The 23,687-nt window shown below is 40.6% G+C and overlaps 1 protein-coding gene across 6 annotated transcripts in view; it reads right to left on the bottom strand.

The window, feature by feature from the left end:
• Positions 1-23,687, bottom strand: part of ERC2 (ELKS/RAB6-interacting/CAST family member 2) — a 670,240-nt gene that overhangs the window by 638,478 nt on the left and 8,075 nt on the right. For all 6 annotated transcript variants that reach the window (XM_075833908.1, XM_075833906.1, XM_075833904.1 and 3 more), the window contains exon 2: positions 2,817-3,620. In XM_075833908.1, the coding sequence (XP_075690023.1) occupies positions 2,817-3,476 (660 nt within the window). In that variant the 5' untranslated portion in view covers positions 3,477-3,620. The remainder of the gene's footprint in view (positions 1-2,816; positions 3,621-23,687) is intronic.

Consider the following 23,687-nt stretch of genomic DNA (forward strand, 5'->3'; position numbering starts at 1 on the left):
AGACGCTATCGTGTGCTGGGCAGTACAGTTGCAGTGGTAACCTTACAACGCCTGGAGAGATTCAAGCACGGGTCGTATTTTTATTAATAGGACCTGTGCACAATACTCTCCGGGCAAAATGTGGTTGCCACAGTAACTGTAGCGCCTAGCATTTAACGGCGTCTCTGCACACCCGATGTCAGGTTGGGCTGGAAATCGCAACTAAAGGTACGCTTTAATTTAGTATGATCAAGTCGAAGATGTGGCTAAAAAAAAACCAAATAGAAAAGTCATGAGAGATAGTAAAGCTATTGACCAGCCAAGGTGCCTTGAGGAATCTTTAAAAATGTTTCCTCAAACATTTTTATTGAAATATAAGTCTTTTTATATTCTATTTATTATTCCTTGAATTATCTTGGTATCCTATAAAACGTAACTCAAGTTGGGTCACAACCATTAAAGGGGTTGGCCCATTAAGACAGCCCCTTTTCAGATAGAAGCGGGCCCAGGGATCTGCTGCTTGCAGGGGGTCCAGCTTCAGAAACCCCCGGTGATCAGCGGTTATCTTCATGGAAAGATATGACTTTCCCTATAGTTCAATTTAAATAAATGGGCGACCATATAACACTCTTTGATTTTTGCTCTCCTCTCCGGCTAATAGAAGGGGGCCCTCTATGACATTTATAATCTCTAATAGGACATATGGAAGGGGGTTGTCTAAATGAGACAACCCTTTTAAAGGTACCCTATGGAATCGCTCTTTGAAAATGTTCTAATTTATAAAAATATGCCCTCAATTCAGTGTCTTGAGCTGAAGAGCCGAGTAATCGGAGACAAGTTGGTTGCTAGAGGCATCCGGTCAGACAATCCCATCAAAAGGACTTTAGTTGTCAGGCAGTGTATCCCTTAGCAACCAGGCTGTCAAACATGACTCAGCGGATTAGGTCAAAGCTAAATTGTCATTGGCTGAGAGTAGAAGGGGCAAAGATATAGAAAACCCATCCATTTCTTCCCATGGGCTGCAATATTAATCAGATTTTTCTAAAAATTGTTCCTCAACATCAGAATTAAGATTCAGTAATACTATGCATGATAGGTATCAAAAAAGTTAACACTTGGTGTCTCCACTGCTTTTCACTGTCTCCACTGCTTTTGTGGTGATTACAGGTGCCAATTGCATATGTCTGAACCACATAGTCTTTTCAAGAATTTCTTACATCCCTCTTAGGCCTTATTCAGACGAGCGTATTTCACGTCCGTGTTACGCGCGTTAAAACAATGGACGTCACACGGACCTATGCAATTCAATGGGGCTATTCAGACATTCATTGTTTTTACGCAGCGTGTATCCGCTGTGTGAAACTCACTGCATGTCCTATACTTGTGCGTTATTTGCGCCTCACGCACCCATTGAAGACAATGGGTGCGTGAAAATCACGGACAGCACACGGACGTACATCCGTGTGCTGTCCGTGATTCACGCAACAGTTGCTAAAGAAATGATGAGAAAAAGAAAAACCCCCTCCTTCAGTTTATTTTGTGGACGTAAAAACCGCGTGACATACGGATGACATACACGTGTAAAAAAACGCAGACACGCACCGTACACGGATGTCACACGGAACTGCAACGCAACAAAAACACTGCGTTTTTTACGCACGCAAAACGGACACGTTCGTGTGAATAAGGCCTTAACTGCATTATGAAGCTCAATAAAAGAAAGTGTAGGGGTAAGGCTAGGCTCACACAGACACAGTTTTGATGCCGTTTTTGGCGCAATTTATCGCTCAGGTTTTTGAGTCAAATACGAGTGCGGACAAAAAAGAAAGGAGATGCATCAGTCTTTTCTTTATACCTTTCTTACGTTTTGGATCCACTTTTGACTTTGGCTCAAAAAACTGAGTCAAAACCTGCACCAAAACTTTATGCGTTATCCTGGCCTAAGGCAAAAATTTTAGTATGTCCAAATTCTCTCTTAGCTTCCGAAATGGAAATTCAAAGAACAAAAGAAATTAAGGATTGGTTCCTATGTGATAATCCTTCCACTACCAAAAATATAGATAATTAATTATCTTATTGCTTAAGTGACCATTGCAAATGCCTCTACCTTGTTAAGACTTCCGTCTGTCAAAAGATCGTAATAGTAGACTGCTCCTACCACACAATTTATTATGCATTTATACAGTATATTAAAAGGGAAGTTCCACCTCCTTTAAAATAACAGACTACAAAAAAAACCTTATGTAGTCTGATCCTGTAGTCACACTCCCGGCTGTTCCCTACATCTTACTAACCTGTATTTGGTAGGTTAGCAAGAAGGAGACAGACCGATAATAATATGACTGCAGGATCAGAATTCACAGGGTTTGTTTCTAATTGGTTATCATGGAGACACCTAGGTCTACACAGGAGCTATAGACACAAAATAATGAATTAGAATAATTAAAAAAAACATGGATGCAAAGGTGGACCTTCCCTTTAAATAAACAGTGAAAAAATTAGAGGTCCCTAAGGGATACTTATGAGAACTCCTACTAAGCATTATTTCTCGTGTTATGGAAAGCAGATTCCATAATAATTATGCAAGGAGTTAATTTCACGCAGTTTAACATCAAACAACTTCTGCAAGTTAAAATTTGAAATGGTGACTATTGACACTTTTATATATAAAATTAATTAAAAAGGTATCACAACTTACAGCAAACACCTCTGAATTGTACAGAAAAGAACATAAAAGGGAAAATATTTAATCTCTATGTTATACACATGGAAACCTGCCGTGTTCATTTAAAAATTAATTTCTGTTATGGGTCAACCTCTGCATTCAACAAAAATACCTGATTTTCCTCATGAGACACTCTCATTTGCTCCTTCAGAACGGACATCCTTGCGGCCTCCTCTTTTCGAAGGACTCTTTCTTTCTTAAGTTCTGGGCTCCAAAAAGTTTTAATACTGTTCATGGAAGATCCAAGTTTGCTGTCTTTAATGTCCAGCTCTTTTCGTAGAAGCTCGTTTTCCCTCTGTAGATCCTTCAGTTGAACCTGAAGATCGAGCATGGTGTTATCTCTCACCTGTCTTAACATAGACGGAACCTGGTGATGATGATGGTGATGATGGAGAGCAGAGCCGGTTAAGCCTATATGGTCAGTGTAGGACAGGACATCTGTGTGTGAAAGACCAGCAGAGGCAATGTTTGGGCTGCTTCCCATGGCTGTGACTCTTCCACCATAGACAGCTCTATTAGTAGACCTTCCAAGAGTCATGGTTCCTTTTGGAAAAGCAGTAGACGCAACACCTTCATGGTCACTCAAGTACATGGGTCCAGACGTTGCATAGGCTGCATTAAGGGACTGGATATTCTCCATTGACAATGTTTTACCTGCTCCTCCTCCTCCACTGCTTGTTCGTCTATGGCCCAAACGAGGTGATCTTGGCAAACGAGGCGATCTGGAAGGACTGCCTTCCAGATTACTGATTGTACGAGCACTTCCATACATAGTGGTGCTGTATTGTAGTACCAGATAGGAAAACTGATTAGGAATAATATTAAATAAGGGTTATTATGTCTCTTAAAATCTAGAGATATGCTTGAGATTTCATTGTTCTTTTTTCATTATGAAGACCCTCCAAACAAAGGCAGCCTAGAAACAAAACAAGCAGAAAAAATTATGTCAACTAGCTAGCCATATATTTATAAGTAAACGAAAAAGTGAATTTTACGAAGTACTAGAAATTTTACATCATACAAAAGTACCATTACTTAGGAAACTCTAATTGTATAAACCTTATGACATGAACATGTACTCAGTCAGGCTGTTCCCAATTTGATTAAAACACTTAGTTACATAAAACTATTGACATTGATTTTGTTTGAACCCAAAAATATTATTTTCATGACAAAAACAATCATAACATCTTCATCACTTGAATCAGGTTGAGCAGCAGTAGTATGCACAACCACCCGTATGGATGAGCTGTTGTGCTTAAGTAAACATTGAAGGGGAGCCTGGGGCAAAAAAATTCTGGGCTCAGGTGGGGTAGGTGTGGTTTAGGGAAGAGATTTTATGAGGAGATAGGGAATGGTCTAAAGGTCTATCCTCCAGGGAGGTTCATAGTCCCTGTTGTAGTTTTTTGGCTATGTTAGCTTGTTATATGCCCAGCGTAGGGCGTTATGTATTGGCAGTATAAAAGGTGTTAAAGTAAATTTCATAATGTCGGTCTGGTTATGCAAGGATATTCTCTGGTTGTAAAGATCTGATGTCAACAATGGCCAACTCCATTATCAAGCCAATCCCTTAGACCAGTGGGTTTATTTAACCAGATTATACAGGTTTATGTTCCGTAATAGTGTGGGGATTTGCCAAAGAGTTAGAAAAGTTGGGGCACCATTATGACAGAAGTTAGATTGTTATGGTCAACTACTCCAAATAAATTTTGCATTTGTTTTAAAAAATGTGACTCTGTCTCCACAGACTCGTCTTCCATACCTTCAGAGAACCATTAATCATTACTATATGGCTGTTTATTTCTAAAATAATTAGGCTTTGCCTAAATAATAATGCAAACTTTCTGATTAGAAGAACGGTTTGGCAAAGTAATGCTGAAAAAAAATGCCAATATTTCCAGAAGGATCAACAAAACAGGTTTGGTGTAATAAAACATATTTGGTTTGAATTAGTAAAAAAATATAGTCACGATGTATTATCTTAGAAAATAAATCTGAGGAAAAATATGTTTTAGAAAAATGACACTGTACAAAAAATCACAATGGGCCCACCCAATGGACATTAGTACTAAAACACCACCTCCATTTCCACATTAGTGCATGTTAGCATCAGGACCACAGATTGTCATGCCTGTTCTTCTCATTGTAAGATGTTATAGCACATTGCGACCAGAATTTTACAAACGATCAAAAGCACAAGAGTCTGCACTTAGGGACATTGCCTGCCCATCTACGCATAGTATCCAAGATTGGAGGGACAAGCAATAATACACCTAGAACAACCTAAGTCAACAGGCAGGTTGTTCTTTTTTCCCCCCAACATCTGATCCATAAAAGCAGACTCTATACACTAGAGAGTAGCTATGATTAGGAACTGAAAAGTTCGAAATGCGTAGGCGCTCTCTCCCCGGGATTTTTAACTTCTTGTTTTAATTTTGACTTAAATAAATGTATTTTTTCATATCATATCGTGTGCTGGACCTCTAACTTTGTTCCTTGGATTTTTACCTACTCCCGACGTAGCTCTCTTGCCCGTGCACCGATCAAACATGGAATGTGGCGTCCTTACTTCAAATGAGTGGTGAGCGGACCAATTTCTTTTGTATATTTTCTACTTGTTGTTCTCCTGTGGGACAAGACATCTGCTGATGCTACAACAGTAGTAATTCTGCCCTGTATGCATCAGGGTGTAAGTTGCTGCATAGCATAAGGTGAGAAGTTCTCTCAGATGGGCATATCAATTATTCACAATACTTCTTGAATTGGGGTACCCTGGGCCAACCAGAGGAAATTATGCTCAGGGCCTACCGTCCATCTAAATAGAACATTTGCATGTCCAGTTTTAATTGCATTGTAAACTTATTATTGTTATCATTCAATATATAGGACATATCATCCATAAGGTCTAATAGGTTATTTGTGACTCAACCCATAAGACGTAGACGCTAAAGAAGACAACAAATTGGCCAGGATCACACACACAGTTTTGATTCAGTTTTTGTCGCAGATTTTGTCTTAGTTTTTTTCAACCAAACACAGGAATGGACTCAAAAGAAAGGAGAAGTACAGTCTTTTCTTTATACCTCTCCTTCCTTTTGGATCCACTTCCGAATTTGGCTCAAAAAACGAAGGCAAAAACTACCACAAAAACTGCATCAAAACTGTGTGTATGATCCTGGACTTAATAGGAAATATAATGATTGGGCCCCGAAAACTCTACAGAATGAGATGCTTATATGACCAGAGCACATGAGGGCAATTGTCTAGGACCCCACCACTCCATTGCCAGTCTTATAAAATAGACTATACTTTGGCAAAGCATAAAACAGGAATAGTGTGCATAGCAAAGCCAACAGAAATCAAATACTAAAAATAAGAAAGAAACCACAAGTAACAGAGTACTGAACAATACATTAATAAAACTTTTGGAAGGGAAATAACAGAGCAGACAGATACTATTTCTACATTCTATTGACAAAGAATTATTGAACAGCAATCCAGGTTTGATTTATTCACAGGATGCAGCAACTATGTAGTCTATCGGGTAAACACAGCTCAAATATAAAGTTGCTGTTCTACAAGTCAAATTAATTAGCGTTAAGTAGCAGGAAATTGAATATAAGATACAGTACTTCGATTATATGAGAAACACAAAACTGTAAAATAAAATAAAAACGTCAAGGACAGGTCTGAAAAATGAAGGGGGTCAAAATTAAAATTCATGGGATTATATTCATTTAGAGGACTTCACGTACAAAAATATATTTTAAAAAAATTGCTTGTGTAAAAATGTCCTATTACATTGTTAATATCTAAATAGTTCCTTTTAGCAGCAGAAATATTCCAATAATACACATGCAAGAATACTATATTATGATATTTCATAAACAATAAAACACACTATTTTGTAGCATTTTTTAGTAAAATTAGTTTCTAAGGCTTTGTTCACATCTGCGTCAGGGCTCCGTTCATGGGCTCCGTTGAAGCTTTCCGTCAGGAGAACCCATACGGAAACCATAGGTTTCCTTTTGAATCACCATTTATTTCAATGAAGACTAATCCGGTGCAAATGGTTTCCGTTTGTCAACATTGTTTAAGGGTTCCGTATTTTTGGACGGAATGAATAGCGCAGGCGACTACGGTATTGATTCCGTCAAAATGACGGAAAAAGGGCCACCAAAATGTAATTAAAAGAAGAGGAAAAAAAATTTAGAGGTCTATGGGAGAAAAACGCCACTAAATGCTGGAAAAAATGCCAAAGCCAAGCTTGCTGTGATTTTGAAAAAGCGTTACTGAGCCAAAAAAAAAACGCGACACAAAATAATGGCAACAAAAAAATGCATTGTTTGTAGTGCATGTAATAATTCTATTTTGACTTCAAGCTAACATTTGGCCAGAGCTATTTTTTGACGCAAAAAAACACCTAAAAATGCTGCGTGTGAAGTCACCTTGAAGAGGATATCTTTTTTTTAAATCCTCTTTTGTAAGAAGTGTCCTGAGAAAATGAGCTTATCACACGCCTACCGTATGCTAGGACTGCCAGTGTTTAGCTGTAACCTGTGGACAACCCAGCAGCAAGAGTTTGATTCCCCTACAGCGCCACTACAGGGGAAATTAAGAATTACATGGTTTCCATTTAAATCGATGAAATGCATGGACGTGCCTGGACCCCCAGAGAGAGACGTCAGCTGTTCTTCACTTTGACTGATAAATGGGGGCCCTGAATGAAGTCGCCGTCCCCCCTATTAACTCAGAATGTCCCAATATTGTATTCGAAAATATTTTTTTCTAAATCAGACAAACCCTTTAAGATTAAAAGAGACAGTTTTACTTATGACAGTCCATCAAAGACACTGATTTATTCATTTTGTCTGACAATGCAAGAAGATAAAAGGATTGTAACATGTAAAATATCTGAAATCCAAATCCTGAAAAATTAAGTATTTTATGAAGAAATCTGGTAATTAAAAAAAAAATTGCTTTACCCAGATACACTTTTAAAAAGAAGGTCCAGTTTTCAATTTATTCTTGAAGGTTATAAAGATGTGCCATCAATGAAAAGAAAACTGAACAGGGGGAAAAAAGATCTGAACACATCTTTACAGATAACTCAGGTACAAAAAGTAAAAGAAGAGCATAGAACACATCAATGGGAGATGAGAACTTCCCGCACTAGTCAAGTGAAAGAAACAGTTTGACGAAACTCGGAACAGCGTGGTACCACTTCATGAGCAGAGACAAACAAGAATTTTGATCTTGTAACCTTTAAATGCATGAAATATCAGACCTGCAAAATCGAGAGCTGACTTTTAAGGAACGGTTTTATCTCCAGTATGCATACCTCTAATGTCCGTGGTTGCTGACCACAAACTCCTTCCATCCAGTCTACGCCCTTCTCTCCAGATATATCTGCACATACAGCCGCCCTGTTCCACAGTGACCACCAGGGTGTGCTCGCGAGCTCAGTCCAGACTTAGGAAGCCAAAGCGCACGCAAGTGTGAAATTGAGCCGATTGCTCCCATAGCACCCTGGGCTATAAGAAGGGCAGTGCCCCTTCCTGCAATGCCTGAGTGTTGTTTGTCGTATACAAAGTTTGTCTATGCAAACGGTCTCCTAGTGTTTTCCAGTTCCCAGTGTTCCCCGTACCTGTATCATGTATCCTGTGCTATCCTGGTCAAGTGCCATGCTGAGCTGTAGTCGTGCTGTGCTGTATTCCATGCCTGTCCATGCTACTCCACGCCTGACGTCTACCTGCTGTCTAGTCCCAACCGAGCCTGCCCTGCTACTGTTCGAGCTGCCACAGGTACACTATACAAACTATAGACTGTGACCTACGCCCTGTTGGCCAGCTGCCATACCGTCAAGGCAGCACGGCCCAGTGGGTCCACGAACTCAACGTGACAATACTAATGTATGAAACATATTCGAAGGGCTTAGTGGCTACATATCTACTGCCCGTCCTGCCTACTGGCACCCAGGGCCGGCACAAGACATAAGCAAAATAGGCAGCGGCCTAGGATGAAGCCTTCTACCCAGCCGAAGAGGGTGCATTGCAATGCCTTCCCAACTTGAAGGGCACTACTATCGAAAATACAGACAAGCGGCTGTCAAAAGACAGACATATTTGTCTGATAAGAACAGAGTGCCATCACTTAACTCATCCCATCCTCTCTTACCTCCACCGGACGTTATATGGGAGCACCATCTGACTGTTAATATGTAACCTCCTGCTGCCTGTCTATGAAGAGGAGCAGCATGGGACTGTGGAGCAAAAGGTATTTTGGCTGGTATTCATGGGTGAGCATTTCGGCTTGGACTAATTGGTACACTGCAGTAGGTACTTTTATGGTGGCACGGTGTCTAGCACGGTTATGGAGACCTTGTGGCTGGCATGGTTATGGGCACTTGATGGCACGGTTATGAGGGGACTGTGATTGGCAATATTATGGTGCACTGTGATTAACAATCCTTGGGGGCACTGTAGTTTTCACTAACTGTGGCTGATAGTATGGAGCACAGTTACATCATTTTGCCAGGTCTGCCTTGGGCACCAAAACAGCTGGTCTCTACCCTGCTGCTACATCAACGGTTTGTCGCTTAGGCTGTGTTCACATCTGCGTTTGGCATTTTGGTTCTTCTGTTCCGTCAGAGGAGCAGAACCACCAAAATGCCAGAAGCATTGAACAGGGGAGACAACTGGCGTTCGACGGAACCCATTGACACCCATTTTGAATTTTAAAAAAATGAAAATATGAAATGTTAAATACTTTTGTGTCAAAAAAGACAAAAGTATAATAGGTATGATACCTTTATTGGCTAACCATAAAAGTTCTATATGCAAGCTTTCAGAGCACAGAGGCCCCTTCTTCAGGCAGTTTACAAATGAATGACTTAGAAAAAAGCACAACATTTAGATGTTACACAAAGACAATTAGTACATGAGGTGATACATCATTAAGATAAGCCGGGGCAATAAAACTGAGGTTATAGGGGTAGACATTGAAGGGTAGACATTCACTTTAAAAGAAATGGTACATTCAAAAAATTAACACTAAAAAAAAGGAATAAACGGAAATTTGCTTTCTTACTGCATTTCCTTGGTTACTAGGATGCACTTAGTATATGTAAATTAACTCACAATAAAAAGCAACAGATTCCTAAAGGGTTTATGTGAGGAGACAATGAATAAAAAAAAATCATTTATACCTATTGTCATTCAACGAAATGGAAAAATAATAATATGGTCTTAAGTGCTTGAGAAACTGAAAATAACTTTAAAAGTACACTGCATTACCGCATGCATTTAGGGTCAGTTCATACGGAGCTGATTTTGATGCGGAAACCACATGCTCTAGGTATTTTGTGGAGCATAATTCATATAGAAATTCAGCTACGGTGCGACTTTAGAATCCACAGAATGTCAATTTATGCTGTGGATTCTGAGCGGAGTTGTTTAGTTTTTATTCCCATAGACTTGTATGGAGAGTAAAAAAAATTAGTTGTCAAAATCACAAGCTGTATATTGTTGCCGTTTTTACAGCAATTCGACCGTTAAAACCATAGTAAATTCGCAAAGCATATTACGTTTTCTACAATCAAGGCTTCACACTAAATCCGCATGTAAAACCACTGTAGAAAAATCCCAATTATTTCCGCAGCTAAGTTGCGTTTCTGCAGCAATATGCACAGCAAATACACACTTTTTGCTGTGGATTTCTGTAACTTATTTACTTGGGAATTTATCAGATTCCGTTGTGGATTTTCAGTTTTTTTAAAACTACATTTCCCCTTTAAGTAGTTTTGTATACTATCGATATAACTATTCATTGTAACTTGAGTTGTGCTTCCATGCTGTGTGAGAAAGATATCTTCAGTGAGTTACTTAGCTTGATTCCAAAAGTCATGGTCTGTAGGATTAGTAACAAACCGTGCTTTTCCGAACCATAACATCAAGGAACATTAGCAGTAGATTTCGTTAGGTTAAGTGGTTATTTTGTAGAATGACATGGAAATGTCACTCCCATCATTCACCAATTCAAAGTCTCCTACTGATTACTCTGATTCAGAAGTGTGTACAGCTGCGAAATGTAACATTTTCTGCCAAGGGAATTAAAAAGTAACAAAAACTGAAAAGAAAAAAGCAAATATGGCAAATATATATTTATCTCACTTTAGATCCACTGTCCAGGGTTTGGTGGTTTGTATTCATAAATCCCCTGCGCTCCATCAGAAAAGTGGGCAAGGCTTCAAAATTGCCAATTTGTAATTTTTTTTCCCAACCCCACTAACGCAATGTTTTAATAAATTTCAGCCCATCTACTTTTTTTCTCCAACAAAGTAAGGTTATTATTTTAATAAAAATAAGTAAAAATAGAATGGAAATTTTGTCAACAACCGATTAGAACTAGAAACGTCTGAACAGGGGCCCGATTTAAATGCCAGTTTGGTACCACTCTCTATCCGAGTGGTAAAACGACGGTTTACAGCTTCTGTAATCTCTGAATGAAGCGAGAAGGGTATCTGTCGCAATGTGGTGAGGAATATCTCTTCATCTCAGTATTCTGCTGTCGGTGCCAAGTGAGCAGTCACAGGGCATTCAATTCCCTGCAGCTGCCCAGCTTTATTATTCAAACAATCTTGTGGATATGCCATGGCTGTAGATGTTACAGATACTATATTTCCCCTGCAACCGCCGCTGCAAGATAAATGCCCACTTAGCGCCAGCTATAACAGACCCAAAGCTATCAGTGATTGTCGAGCCGACTTTGATATTTAAATGGGTTGTCACGTTGAGACAACCCCTTTTAACTCAAAAGATGCCTTTCTTTGCTATGAGAAATTTGTGGTGCTAAATTTGGTAACATAATAGTACAAAACAAGGTAGGCCAATACACCACCCCAGAGTCAGCTTCAGTGTTTAATAGTCCAGCATTACATTTTTTTTTATAGATATAGAAAAATAAAAAATGTAAGACCCCAGACTCTAATTTCTTATATCAATGGCTGCCAGGCACCTGGGATTTGACCAATCCTAGTACTACAAAGCATATTAAATATTGAAGAATTTAGGCTCTGTTTACACCCCTATTCAGTTATGATGGAAACCATGGCGACGGTGCTAGATCCGTCACATGACTAATAACAATGGCGCCCATTGACTATAATAAGCTCCATCGGGTTTCCGCTATTTTGACAGAAAAAATAGCGATGGATGCTGCGCTATTCTTCCCGTCAAATATGACAGAACTACCAACAGAGGCTCGAAACTGAGTTTCTATTAAAAAATAGACCATCTTTTTTTTTGGGCAAAGGGGTTTCTTACCATTAAATCACATACCATTTTTATTCCTGTAATTACGACACATAGGAATTAAAAATAAAAATGACAAAAAGAAGTTCAAACCCCCTCTCGGTGACATCAGAGTTTCCATAAATTTACAGGACGTCAGCAACGCTAAACCCACAAAATGTCAGCAACGGTAAACCCACGGATTAGCAGCATAACACATAATGTGAGAACGTGCAGCACTTTCAAATCTTTAGGCAACCGGGGTTTCATATCACAATGATACCAACCTGGTTATTTGTGATAAGGAGCCCGGCAAGAGGAAATGGAAAATGCAAGTCTGCCAAGCAGATACGAAATTCTCTCATTTAGGGTTGGACGTTGAACAAAGTCAAATCCCTCTCAATGATCCTAATCACCAGTCCGCAGTACAGATAGAACGGTCACAGGGCAGGTGCGGACTGTCAGACACCAAATCCTGATCTCTTCTATACATCTTGCCAGATGTGATGTTTAGAGCCTCGTCTAATTCATGCACCTCTTTCTCTTCAGCCTCCTTCCGCCTGAGGTACGAAAAAAAAATATTCAGGGATGGTCTTGTCTATTGTTAGTCTATTTATAGGGTGAATGCGCTGCTGTGTTTGGAGAAGTAGATTCACTTATAGTGCTTTGCTTATTATAAGTGAGGAATGTACATCAATGTTCATTATAGACTGAGAGAAATATAGATTTGTGGCTAAGCCATACAGTAAATACACTGTGGGGAAAAGAGAACTGAAAACATGGGAGAACGAGGGGTACTTTAAAGTGTTAATAAAGATTAAGTGGATGTGTTAGATAGAAATCAGCAGTATTTTACTTTGTAGAGGATTTGTTACAATTGACACACTTAGGTCAGCGCTACACCTAGGCTTTTTGTAGCGCTACGGATGGATTTTAACTATTGAGTGACAGCTGCAGTCCACAAGATTGCATGCAAGTCAATATATTCATTTGGGCTGCAGCTTCATAGTTAAAGTGTAGCTAAACGTTCAACAAACTTCTGACATGTCATAGTGACATGTCAGAAGTCGCCAAAACGAAGTCGCTAAAACAAAGCAGCAGACGCGCACGCCTGAGTGCTGTGCTGCTTCGTTTCTTTAGTTTTTTTCCGGAAATCCAATGTAGCGGAGTACGGACTCATAGACTTTCTATTGAGCCCGTACACCGCTACATCGATTTCCGGAAAAAGCCAAACATAAACTAAGTGGCTCAGCTTCTGCCATTTCGTTTTAGCGATTGTTGGGGGTCTCAGTGCTCGGACCCCCACCAATCAAAACTTCTGACATGTCACTATATGTAAGAAGTTTGTTGAAAGTTTAGTTACCCTTTAAAGGGGTGGTCCAGGCTCGGTGCCATTTTTCATACTGATGACCTATCCCCAGTATAGGTCATCAGTATATGATCGGTGGGGGTCCAACACACAGACCCCGCACCGATCAGCTGTTCCAGAGTTCCGTGCTGGAAACAGATGGCTCCAGTCTCCATATAGCGGCCATGATGCAGTACTTACTGCTCTGCTCCTATTCAAGTGAATTTGACAAGTAATTCTAGTAATTATCTTAAAATATGGAGACCGGCACCTTAAGAAATTACTCTACAGAGTACAATAAAAAAGGAAGCCATACGTAACCTGTGAAATTATCCCAGTCCTAGGCAATGTTTACACGTTGCAGATTCCGCATCTAGATCCAGGCAGAATCTGCCAGCAATGCTTTTGAATGGGGTATTTTATGCAGCATACACATGCACCAAAACAAATAAGCGCGGAATAGTGACCAAGCCGCAAATTTTAAAATCTGCAGCCGTGTTCATTATTGACGTGAATTCTTTGCTGAAAAGCCATGGATTAGCTCCACTGAACTTCAATGGAGTGAATCCGCGTGCGAATCTGTGTGACAATCCACGCCAGAAATTTGAGTTTCAACTGCGAATTTATATTACGGATTATCTTCAAAATCCACAGCGGATTTGCCTAGTGAAAATCCTCACCGTATCAACATACCCTAAATTTTATGGTACCTCCATTTCTTTATACCTTTACACTACATTTATTTTTAGCACATCAATGGTAGAACAGGCTATAAAATTTGAAATATGTTTGTTTGCATGATATGATTTTTTGGTCAAAATAAAGACGATTTTTCTACAATTGTTTTGATGCAACACTAATACAGCACAAAGGATTGCAAGTCAGACAAGCAAGTCTAACATCTGTTCATTAAGCGAATCAATACAATTTACATTAACAAAAAGCTAACAAGGCAACTCGCAGAAATAACACAATAGGGATAGCACAACACCTACAGTCAGTAAGTACATACATGTGTAAGGCTTCGTTCACATCTGCGTCAGGACTCCGTTCATGGGTTCCATCTGAGCTTTCCATCAGGGGAACCCATGAACAGAATCCATAGGTTTCCGTTTGCATCACCATTGATTTCAATGGTGGCGGACCCGATGCAAATGGTTTCCGTTTGTCACCGTTGTGCAAGGGTTCCGTATTTTTGACTGAATCAATACCGTAGTCGACTGCGCTATTCATTCTGTCAAAACGCCGGAACCCTTACACAACAAGGACAAACGGAAACCATTTGCACCGGATCCGTCACCAATTAAATCAATGGTGATGCAAACGGAAACCTACAGTTTCCGCTTGTTTCAGTTTGGATTCTGTTCATAGATTCCCCTGACAGAAAGGTCCGACGGAACCCATGAACGGAGTCCCGACGCAGATGTGAACGAAGCCTTATATATAGGATATTGTTCAGTGCAACAGTAACAAATGTCAGCAACTCTCTGCTTGAGCTATTTCTAAACTCCTGCAAATCGCACCCAACAGACTCTATAGTGCTCAGATCCTTCCTCTAGCCTGTATGCATGGTAACAATGTGATGGGCCTATTGATAATGAAATAGACATATTATTTAAAAAAATATTACTCTGATCACAGAACACCATAATATAATAAAAAGTGCACAACTACGGCCATTATCAGAATACTAATAAATATTGATATTACGGAGGCCCCTTTAAATGCATATATAGAGGCAGCATTGTTTACTGGGGATGATTATATTTAATAAATATCTATCTATCTATCAAATATTCTGGGTAAATTGTTTATGGGGGCATCCTTGCAACCATACAAAAAGGGGCATTTGAAATATGTATCCATTATCACTATCACTACAGATTCATTTTACTACTATTTTGTGCATGCTCCGACAATTCCTTACACAGCCCTATCTAGCAGAAACGACATCACTGGTCAATGTGAGAAGGTAAATGGGGCAGTAGGAGTCTGGCAGATAAGGGTCCTTCCCCATATCACTGGTCAATCTCATCATCCTGGCTACTGAACAGATTGCCAGAACTACACTGAAGGCTCATCTTTCGGGTATGTTCCCACGTATTGACAGATACGAGGCTGATTTCAAGCGAAAGCATCTGAATACAGGCGTTTTTGGAGATAATTTTCAAGGTATTTGCAAGCGCATTTTTAAGCATTTTTTTTTTTTTTTTGCAGAGTCAATAGAAAATCAGCTCCAAAAACGCCTCAAGAAGTGACATGCCAGTTCTTTTAAGAGGCGTATTTTTAAGATTTTGCGGGTTTTTTTTAAAATTCAGAAGTGTAAAAATATGCCTCATATGAACAGCACGGTGTATTTCCCATTTAAATCAATGGGAAACGATTTGCAGGCGTATTTCAAAAGTATTTTGGAGCCTAATACGAGTTTTTTACGCTCCAAAATACACCTGAAAATAAGCCGTATGAATATACCCTTACACAGACAAGGAACCTGAGAGACAGTGATGGCAAAATTTACCTCTGCATAATAATGCATACCTATATGTCACTATGGCCCCATGGAAAGCTTTTAGCGACAACCGCCGAGAACCTGCTTTATAACTATGGCCATTAGTGGTTGTCAACCAGACTCTTTCCGGTGCAGGAGTCCACAGTAGCTACTTTTTATCATTTTAAGGAAAAATACTCTTTTGCTTTCTTTATAATCGTTCTCCTTCCTCATCATTCCAAAACGCATGTTAAGGCCTTATTCACATGAACGAATTTCTTATCCATGTAAAATAACTGACAGCACACTGACCAATGCAATTCACTGGGGCTATTCACACATCCGTGTTATCTCATATAGCGTGTGTTCGTTGCATAAAACTCATTGCATGTCCATGTTCTGGTCCATTTTTGTGGCTCAGACTCGCCCATTAACGTCTATGGGTGCGTGAAAAACACGGAAAGCACAGAGAAGGCATCCACATGCTGTCCGCTTTTCATGTATCAGTTGCTAAAGAAATGCAGAGAAAAAAAGTAAAACCAGGAAGATAATGCAGAGGAGAAACGCGGACGAGAGTAAATGGATGAAACACGGACGCAACACAATCATATGCATCAAAAACTGACTGTTTTTTGCCGATGCAAATCAAACCAGTGTGAATAAGCCCTAAGGTCATGTTCAGACGTGTCAGAATTTTTCCCCTGCAAATGTTGGTGCAGATTTGGGGCAACGAATCTGCACCAACATTTGAATATTTGACAGGTAATTCAGACGTTGCAGATATCACAGCGGACTTGCCACAGATTTCAGTTTTTGCATTGCAAAGGCAGAAATCCGCAGTGAAATTCCGCTTCTTCTCCGCAACAGACAGTGCATGCTGCGGAGGGAAAATTCTGCACCGCAGCCTATGGTCCGCAGCGGAGTTTTCTGCAACGTCTGAACTAACTTTCCTAAAAATGTATAGAAACAAATGTAAAAAACGGCCGCTAGAGAATTCCACAGCAATTCCGCCACGTGTGAATGTGCCCTAAGAGTGACGCCTTTATGTAATACAATTTGCATCCCCAGGCAGTATTGGGGTGACTATTGCATACTGTAGTCAAAGAACAGTATCAGCATTCGTATTTCTTAAAGGCTATGTAAACCTTAGAAAGTTATTTTATATATATATATATATATATATATATAAAACAGTGTATTTGGTGCAATTTTCAAATTAGTTTTTATTAAAAATTATTAGTATTTTTTCAGCTACAGCTGCTTTGTATTCTACATACAGAGCAGCTGTATCTTTCGCTAAAACCTGATTAGTTCAGTGTCAGCGGGACCTGCGTGTCACCTGTAATCGATCACATCTAAGTTAACAGGTGGATCCTGAGTTTCCGAGACACACAGGACCCGCTTTTACTGAACCAGTCAGTCCCACTGACCTGACAGATACAGGATTCTGCTAACAATACAGCTGCCCTTTATACAGGATACAAAGCAGCTGTATCTCAAAAAGTAAAAAAAAATTTTTTTTTAAACTAATTTGAAAGTTGCATCAAACACACTGACACACACACACACACACACACACACACACACACACACACACACACGTATGAATAAATATATTATGTTTCACAGGATAACAATTTGACTTTTTAGGCAACTTTAATAGCTACTGAATAAACTCCCTCCCTGTGTTATGTCCCTCATATGATCTAAACTGCAATAAAAAGAGAAGACAGGCTTCAAAACCACAACAACAAAAAATTGAGCATTTACATATTGTTCCTGTTTCTATAACACAGCAGGACATCTCTGTAGGACCTAATGTTTCCTCATCCTTATTCACAAATTTGTTCCAAATGTAAAAGAGGTCGATTGTAGTGAAGCACACTGAACAAACATCAGTCCACTTACTACAGGTTGTCAAAACAACAATCTGACATACTGTTACCAATACAGTATATTAAAAGCCCAAAAAAATTCTGGTTAAAAATGCTCAAAATAATGACCACCTTTACAACCAATTTTAATGTATTGCCCCAATGCATCTAAAATAAAGATGAAGCAATATAGTCTTGCTTAAAAATCTCCTAACATTTTTTGTCTACAGCTCCTATGTAGACCGATGTGGTTCCATGTTTATAGACTACAAACAAACCCTGTGTAGTCTGATTCTGTCCTTACACACCCATTTGTCTTTTTCTTCTTGCTGCAGACAAACCCTGTGGAGTGTGACTGCAGGATCAGACTACACAGGGTTGGTTTGTAGTCTGTAACCATGGAGACACATAGGTCTGCATAAGAGCTGTAGGAACAGTAGAATCTTTTTTAATCCAGACTTTTTGCAAAGTTCCCAGTTTTTATTTTAGATGCTTTAGGGCAATACAAATGGTTGCACACACATGTACATACCGTTTATGTCTTTCTGAAAGGTAGAAGCTACTTATGTGAGTAGCCTGACATTCAACTCAACCCTTTTTTGTTTTTTTACTTTGGGATACACAAAACTTTTCAGTAAAAAGTATAAGACATCACTTGATGTATGACAGCTGATCAGTACAGCCGTGCTATGCGTTCATAGTTCCATTACTGGATAGAATTCACGTCACCCCTAAATACAAAATTAATATCCTGTTCCGAATTTATGTCTTCTTAACTTCTTTCACCCCTCCTAATCCCTTGACACTCTCCTCACTTCTCTATCCTTGATTTTTTTTTTTTATTCTTCTTTTATGCATGGATGGAAAATCCAGACACCAATCAGAATGTGGAATGTAAAATTCCCTAACCTATCTGGATTTTCCAGAATATTGTACATCTCTTCCACCTTTTGCTAAACTACATATTGGATGTTTACTAATTATAACTATCTCGTGGGTGGCTGGTTAAATAAAATTATTTAAAAGCAATTCTAGGTTCCAGTAGGGCTACATAACAACTTAGGCCACATGAGTCCCAGTCACTGATTGCAATGTCACATGAGACTTGGGGCAACCTTCATGCGATTTGGTCGTGCATCTTATTTTCTCCATTTTTTTTTTACTGGTAAAGTATTGGTAAGTCAGGGGCGTAGCTAGGGGGGGGGGCAAGCGGGGCATGTGCCCTGGGCGCAGTTCAGAGGGGGGCGCCAGCGCCCCCTCCTCCTGCACTTTAATTGTACCTGTGTCGCAAGGACACAGGTACAATTAGAAGCAATGAATGACCGGGCACGTTCCGTGCCCGGCCATTAAGCGCCTTTCCACGAATTAAGCGACTGGTACCTTTTGTACCAGTGACGCTTCCGTCGATGAAAGGCGCTGACTGACTGGCAGGGAAAGTCATCCTGCCCAGCCAATCAGCGCCTTTCATAGACACTGTGTTCAACCCCCTGGAGACCTGCGCAAAAGACAGCAGGTCTCCATAGCTGCCGGACGGCGTGGGAGCGGGAATAAGGTGAGTTTGAAATATATATATTTTTTATTTTTTAATTGTAATAGAAGTGTGGCTGTATCTGCGGGGGGGGGGGGACTTTGTCTACACGGGGGACTTTATCTACGGGGCTGGGCTATATACAGGGGGACTATATCTACAGGGGGGCTATATACTGGAGTGGGCTGTCTATAGAGCACCATATACAGGGGTGGGCTATATAGTATATAGCCCCCTGTAGATATAGCCCACCCCTGTATTTGGTGCTCGATAGATAGCCCCCCCTGTAGATATAGTCGCCCTGTATATAGCCCAGCCCTGTAGATATATTCCCCTGTAGATATATTCCCCCTGTATATATCCCACCCCTGTAGATATAGCCCCCCTGTGTATAGCCCCCCTCTGTAGATTTAGCCCCCCTGTGTATAGCCCACCCCGGTATATATAGCCCCCCTGTGTATATCCCAGCCCTGTAGATATAGCCCAGCCCTGTAGATATGGTCCCCCTGTAGATATGGTCCCCCTGTAGATATGGTCCCCCTGTAGATAGCCCACCCCTGTATATAGTCCCCCTGTAGATATAGTCCCCCTGTAGATATAGCCCACCCCTGTATATAGTCCCCCTGTAGATATAGCCCAACCCTGTATATAGTATCCCACAAATAGCTCCCCCCTATAGTGCTCCACAGAAAGCCCACCCCTGTATATAGCCCCCTTGTACATATAGTCCACCCCTGTATATAGTGCTCCACAGATAGCCCACCCTTGTATATAGTATATACAGGGGTGGGCTATCTGTGGAGCACTATATACAGGGGTGGACTATCTAGTGGAGCACTATATACAGGGGTGGACTATATGTACAAGGGGGGGGGCTATATACAGGGGTGGGCTATCTGTGAAACACTATATACAGGGGTGGACTATATGTGGAGCACTATATACAGGGGTGGACTATATCTACAGGGGGGCTACATACATGGTTGGGCTATCTGTAGAGCTCTATATACAGGGGTGGGCTATATCTACAGGGGGCTATATACGGGGTGGGCTATCTGTAGAGCACTATAGGGGGAGTTATTTGTGGGACACTATATACAGGGGTGGTCTATATGGGGGCACTATCTACAGGGGCTCTATGGCAGGCACTATCTACAGGGGGCTCTATGGCAGGCACTATCTACAGGGGGCACAGTGTGTGTGTGGGACACGGTGTATGGTGCTATTATAATTAGAGGTGCAGTGTTTGGCGCTATTATATTTAGGGGCGTAGTGTGTGGTATAATGATAACTTTATCTTTATTTATAGGTGTAGAAATGTTGGTAAAGTGAGAAGCTGAAGACATGTGAGCGGCAAACTGCAGAAATGGGCTGTGACCGGGAGAATTCATCATAGAGGTCTGGACCGGATGGAGAAAAAGAACTAGAATCTGAGACGTCACCAGTGAGTCACTTAATGTAAATGTTTATTCTGCCTCTAATCAGTAATGTAGTCACTGTATGATCTGCAGTGAGATGATGGGTGGTGTGATTATGATAGGATTTATTTTTGTGAAACGGCATCTCCCAGCATATACTTACCATTGTTCGGCCATGCTGGGAGCTGTAGTTTTACGCCGTACAAACCTATACGGCAGGGGTTGCACTAAATTTAGCTGTATTTGTTCTGGGGCTGTATATATGTACCGAGCTTGGTTCTGGTGTTGTGTATAGAACCATATTGCTTGTGAAATGTACAAATAATTTTATGCTCGCGTTACATAAAAAGAAATGACACGTCGATTGGTAGAGAAAACAAACACGGCGAGGGGGAAGGAGATGTCGGGAAAGAGGTTGGGGGGGGGCAAACTGAATCTTTGCCCCGGGTGCTGGAGAACCTAGCTACGCCTCTGGGTAAGTCATGGAATGTTGCATGAAAAGTTACACGTCTTTCATTGAAATGAAGCTGCAACTTTGGTGCAACCAGAAGCTGCAGCAGCATAAAGTTAGACCAATGATGCGAGTCAATGCTTCTCTATGGAAACCTCAGTCACACAACTACACTGCCTGGATGATATTCATACAGGCCTAGTATACAACTCAGGGAATATGGTGTAATTTCCAGTAGGTAACCCTATGATAAACTCACCAATATTCACTGTGAACAATAGATTAACTATGCGTGCGAAACAATAGAACATGTATTATCCATGAATTATAGGATCACATGATCTACATCTAGAATAATCATCATTCAAAAAAAACCTTGACCCATGTTCGAAAGAGACATGTCAACATTATCTTCCACTGCCCACCAAAAATGACAAATACCTCTCAATTTTAGGGGTTATCCCACCAAAATTCTTATTAAAAAATCAAGTTCCCATGTAAAATAAACAATTTTTCCAAGGAAAATGCTTTTTTTTTTTTAAAAAATGCTTACATTGGTATCAGTGGTAGCACCTGTTAAGAAAACACCTGCTCCCTTAAGGTCGCTATGTCAACCTGTCTAGCTTCTGGGCGGTTCATCTTTTACCTTGAGCCTATCTCTCTTCTCTGTCCTTCTGCCAATCAGCAGTGGGGATGTATTTATACCTGTCTTTTCCCACCTGTCTTTGCTTGTGAATTGTCCTATCTCCTGGTTTCTGATCAAGCTCCTGACTGCTCCTGCATTTCTGTTTTCTGGACCTCGTGTAAACTGACCTCGGCTTGTCTCTCGTTAATTCTCTGCTTACCGATTCTGATTATCCGTTCCTGGCTGGTTTTGACCGTGGCTTGTCTGATTACTCCTACTCAGTTTCTGGACTTTCAGTTAACCTATTGGCTGTCTGGTTTCCAGCTCAGGTTTTCCTGCATTGCACCTCTTTTCCAAAACTACACTCTGTTAAGACAATCTGGGTTCTAAGCAGCAAATTCCATCCCACCTTGTGGTCGGCTCTGGCGAACACAGAGTAGCCTTAGACACTGTTGATCAGAGTGGTTATGGATTTGAGGTTGGAGGTTTAAGTGCACTCTCCCGGCTGACGCCAGCAGCCTTGAGATGTCACTTCACTTGCCTTTCTATAACAGCACCTGCTATGGTTTCTAATGTCCCATCTTTGTACACCTTCTGCAAACCCCTGGAGAGGACACGCATGTGCAGTTGTTTCCTGTCTCTCCGACACTATGAGCAGCGCACTGATCTTCCAGTGGCTTCTACTATTGCACTCCTGCACTTGTCAGTGGAGAACATAAGACTGACCAGTGGAGAAGAGTATTTTTTAGCTGCGCAGGGAGAATAGATTTCAGTGGCGCTGGGTGCATGTCTTTCAGCCGGGTCTCTATCATTTTTTAGCACTGGGGCTGTAGAAGAATTAGGACTACTTTTTATGCCGGGCGCAATGAACTCCTGGAGGTTCTAGCAGCAGAGGAATCATGTAAGGTGCGCTGCTTCCTGCCCATAGACACTGCTATTAAAACAGAAGAAGACTGGTAAGTAAATGGTCCAGAATGGCTAAACGAAAAAATATTTTAATGGCGATTTGAGGGAAAAAAAATACTTGGTTATTGTTTTTATTTTTAGAGGTTTTGTGGGATAACCCCAGTAAATTCCCACTATGTATGCTATACACAGGAAGTGAACAGCAATAAATACTACATTTTGTGGGTGTTTATGAGATTACTGGTACGGATAGATCCCTATCGTTTGTTTATGCTTAGAACACCACAAGTTATGACGGCCTAAATGCACTGGATTTGACAGACAGAAAAATCATCAGATTTGTATGCATTTCCGCATGTTTCTGAGAATGTCTGACTGTGACAATAATAGCAAATAAAATAATCCGTGTGACATGAATAGGAATGAAATTAAATATTCCATATTTGTGATTTTGCCTTCAGGAAAACATTGCAATAAGAAAAGTTAATGTGATGTTGGATGAAATTGACCAAACGAAAGGGCGTGAGGAGAAGAAGCGAGTAGTGCGAGAAGTAGCGCATGCCTAACCAGCTTATTGACACCTTTGTAGTGGGTGAGCGGTCAGGTGATGTATATCGACCAATCAGAGAAAGGGATGCACTGTTTAACATGCACTGCACACTTTATGGGAGCCCCCTACCAGAAGTTCAGCGAGTGATGCAGCAGAAAGAGGAGTAGGCAGGGTAGGCAGTCGCCTAGAGCGCCATGATGGGGGGGGGGGTGCAATTTATGGATTTGAAAAAACAATTACGTGTAATGCTTTTACATAATTTTTTTTTACCAAGCAGTGTTTGTAGGCTAGGGATTGGTGGGGAAAGGTGCAACAAGGGGCAAATAAACAAAGGATTATCCATCTGAAAGGTATCAGGCTGAAGAACTTCAGGGACTAAGGTTGGTCTGGCACATTCTGAAACTACCGCATTATGTACCAATAGAGATTGTCCCGCCTCATGCACCCACTAGTTTAGTGCTATTACGGCATATTATAGATGTGTGGTAACAGGTCTGGCTGAATA

The sequence above is a fragment of the Rhinoderma darwinii genome, chromosome 7 (assembly GCF_050947455.1).
Source record: "Rhinoderma darwinii isolate aRhiDar2 chromosome 7, aRhiDar2.hap1, whole genome shotgun sequence".
NCBI lineage: Eukaryota > Metazoa > Chordata > Amphibia > Anura > Rhinodermatidae > Rhinoderma > Rhinoderma darwinii.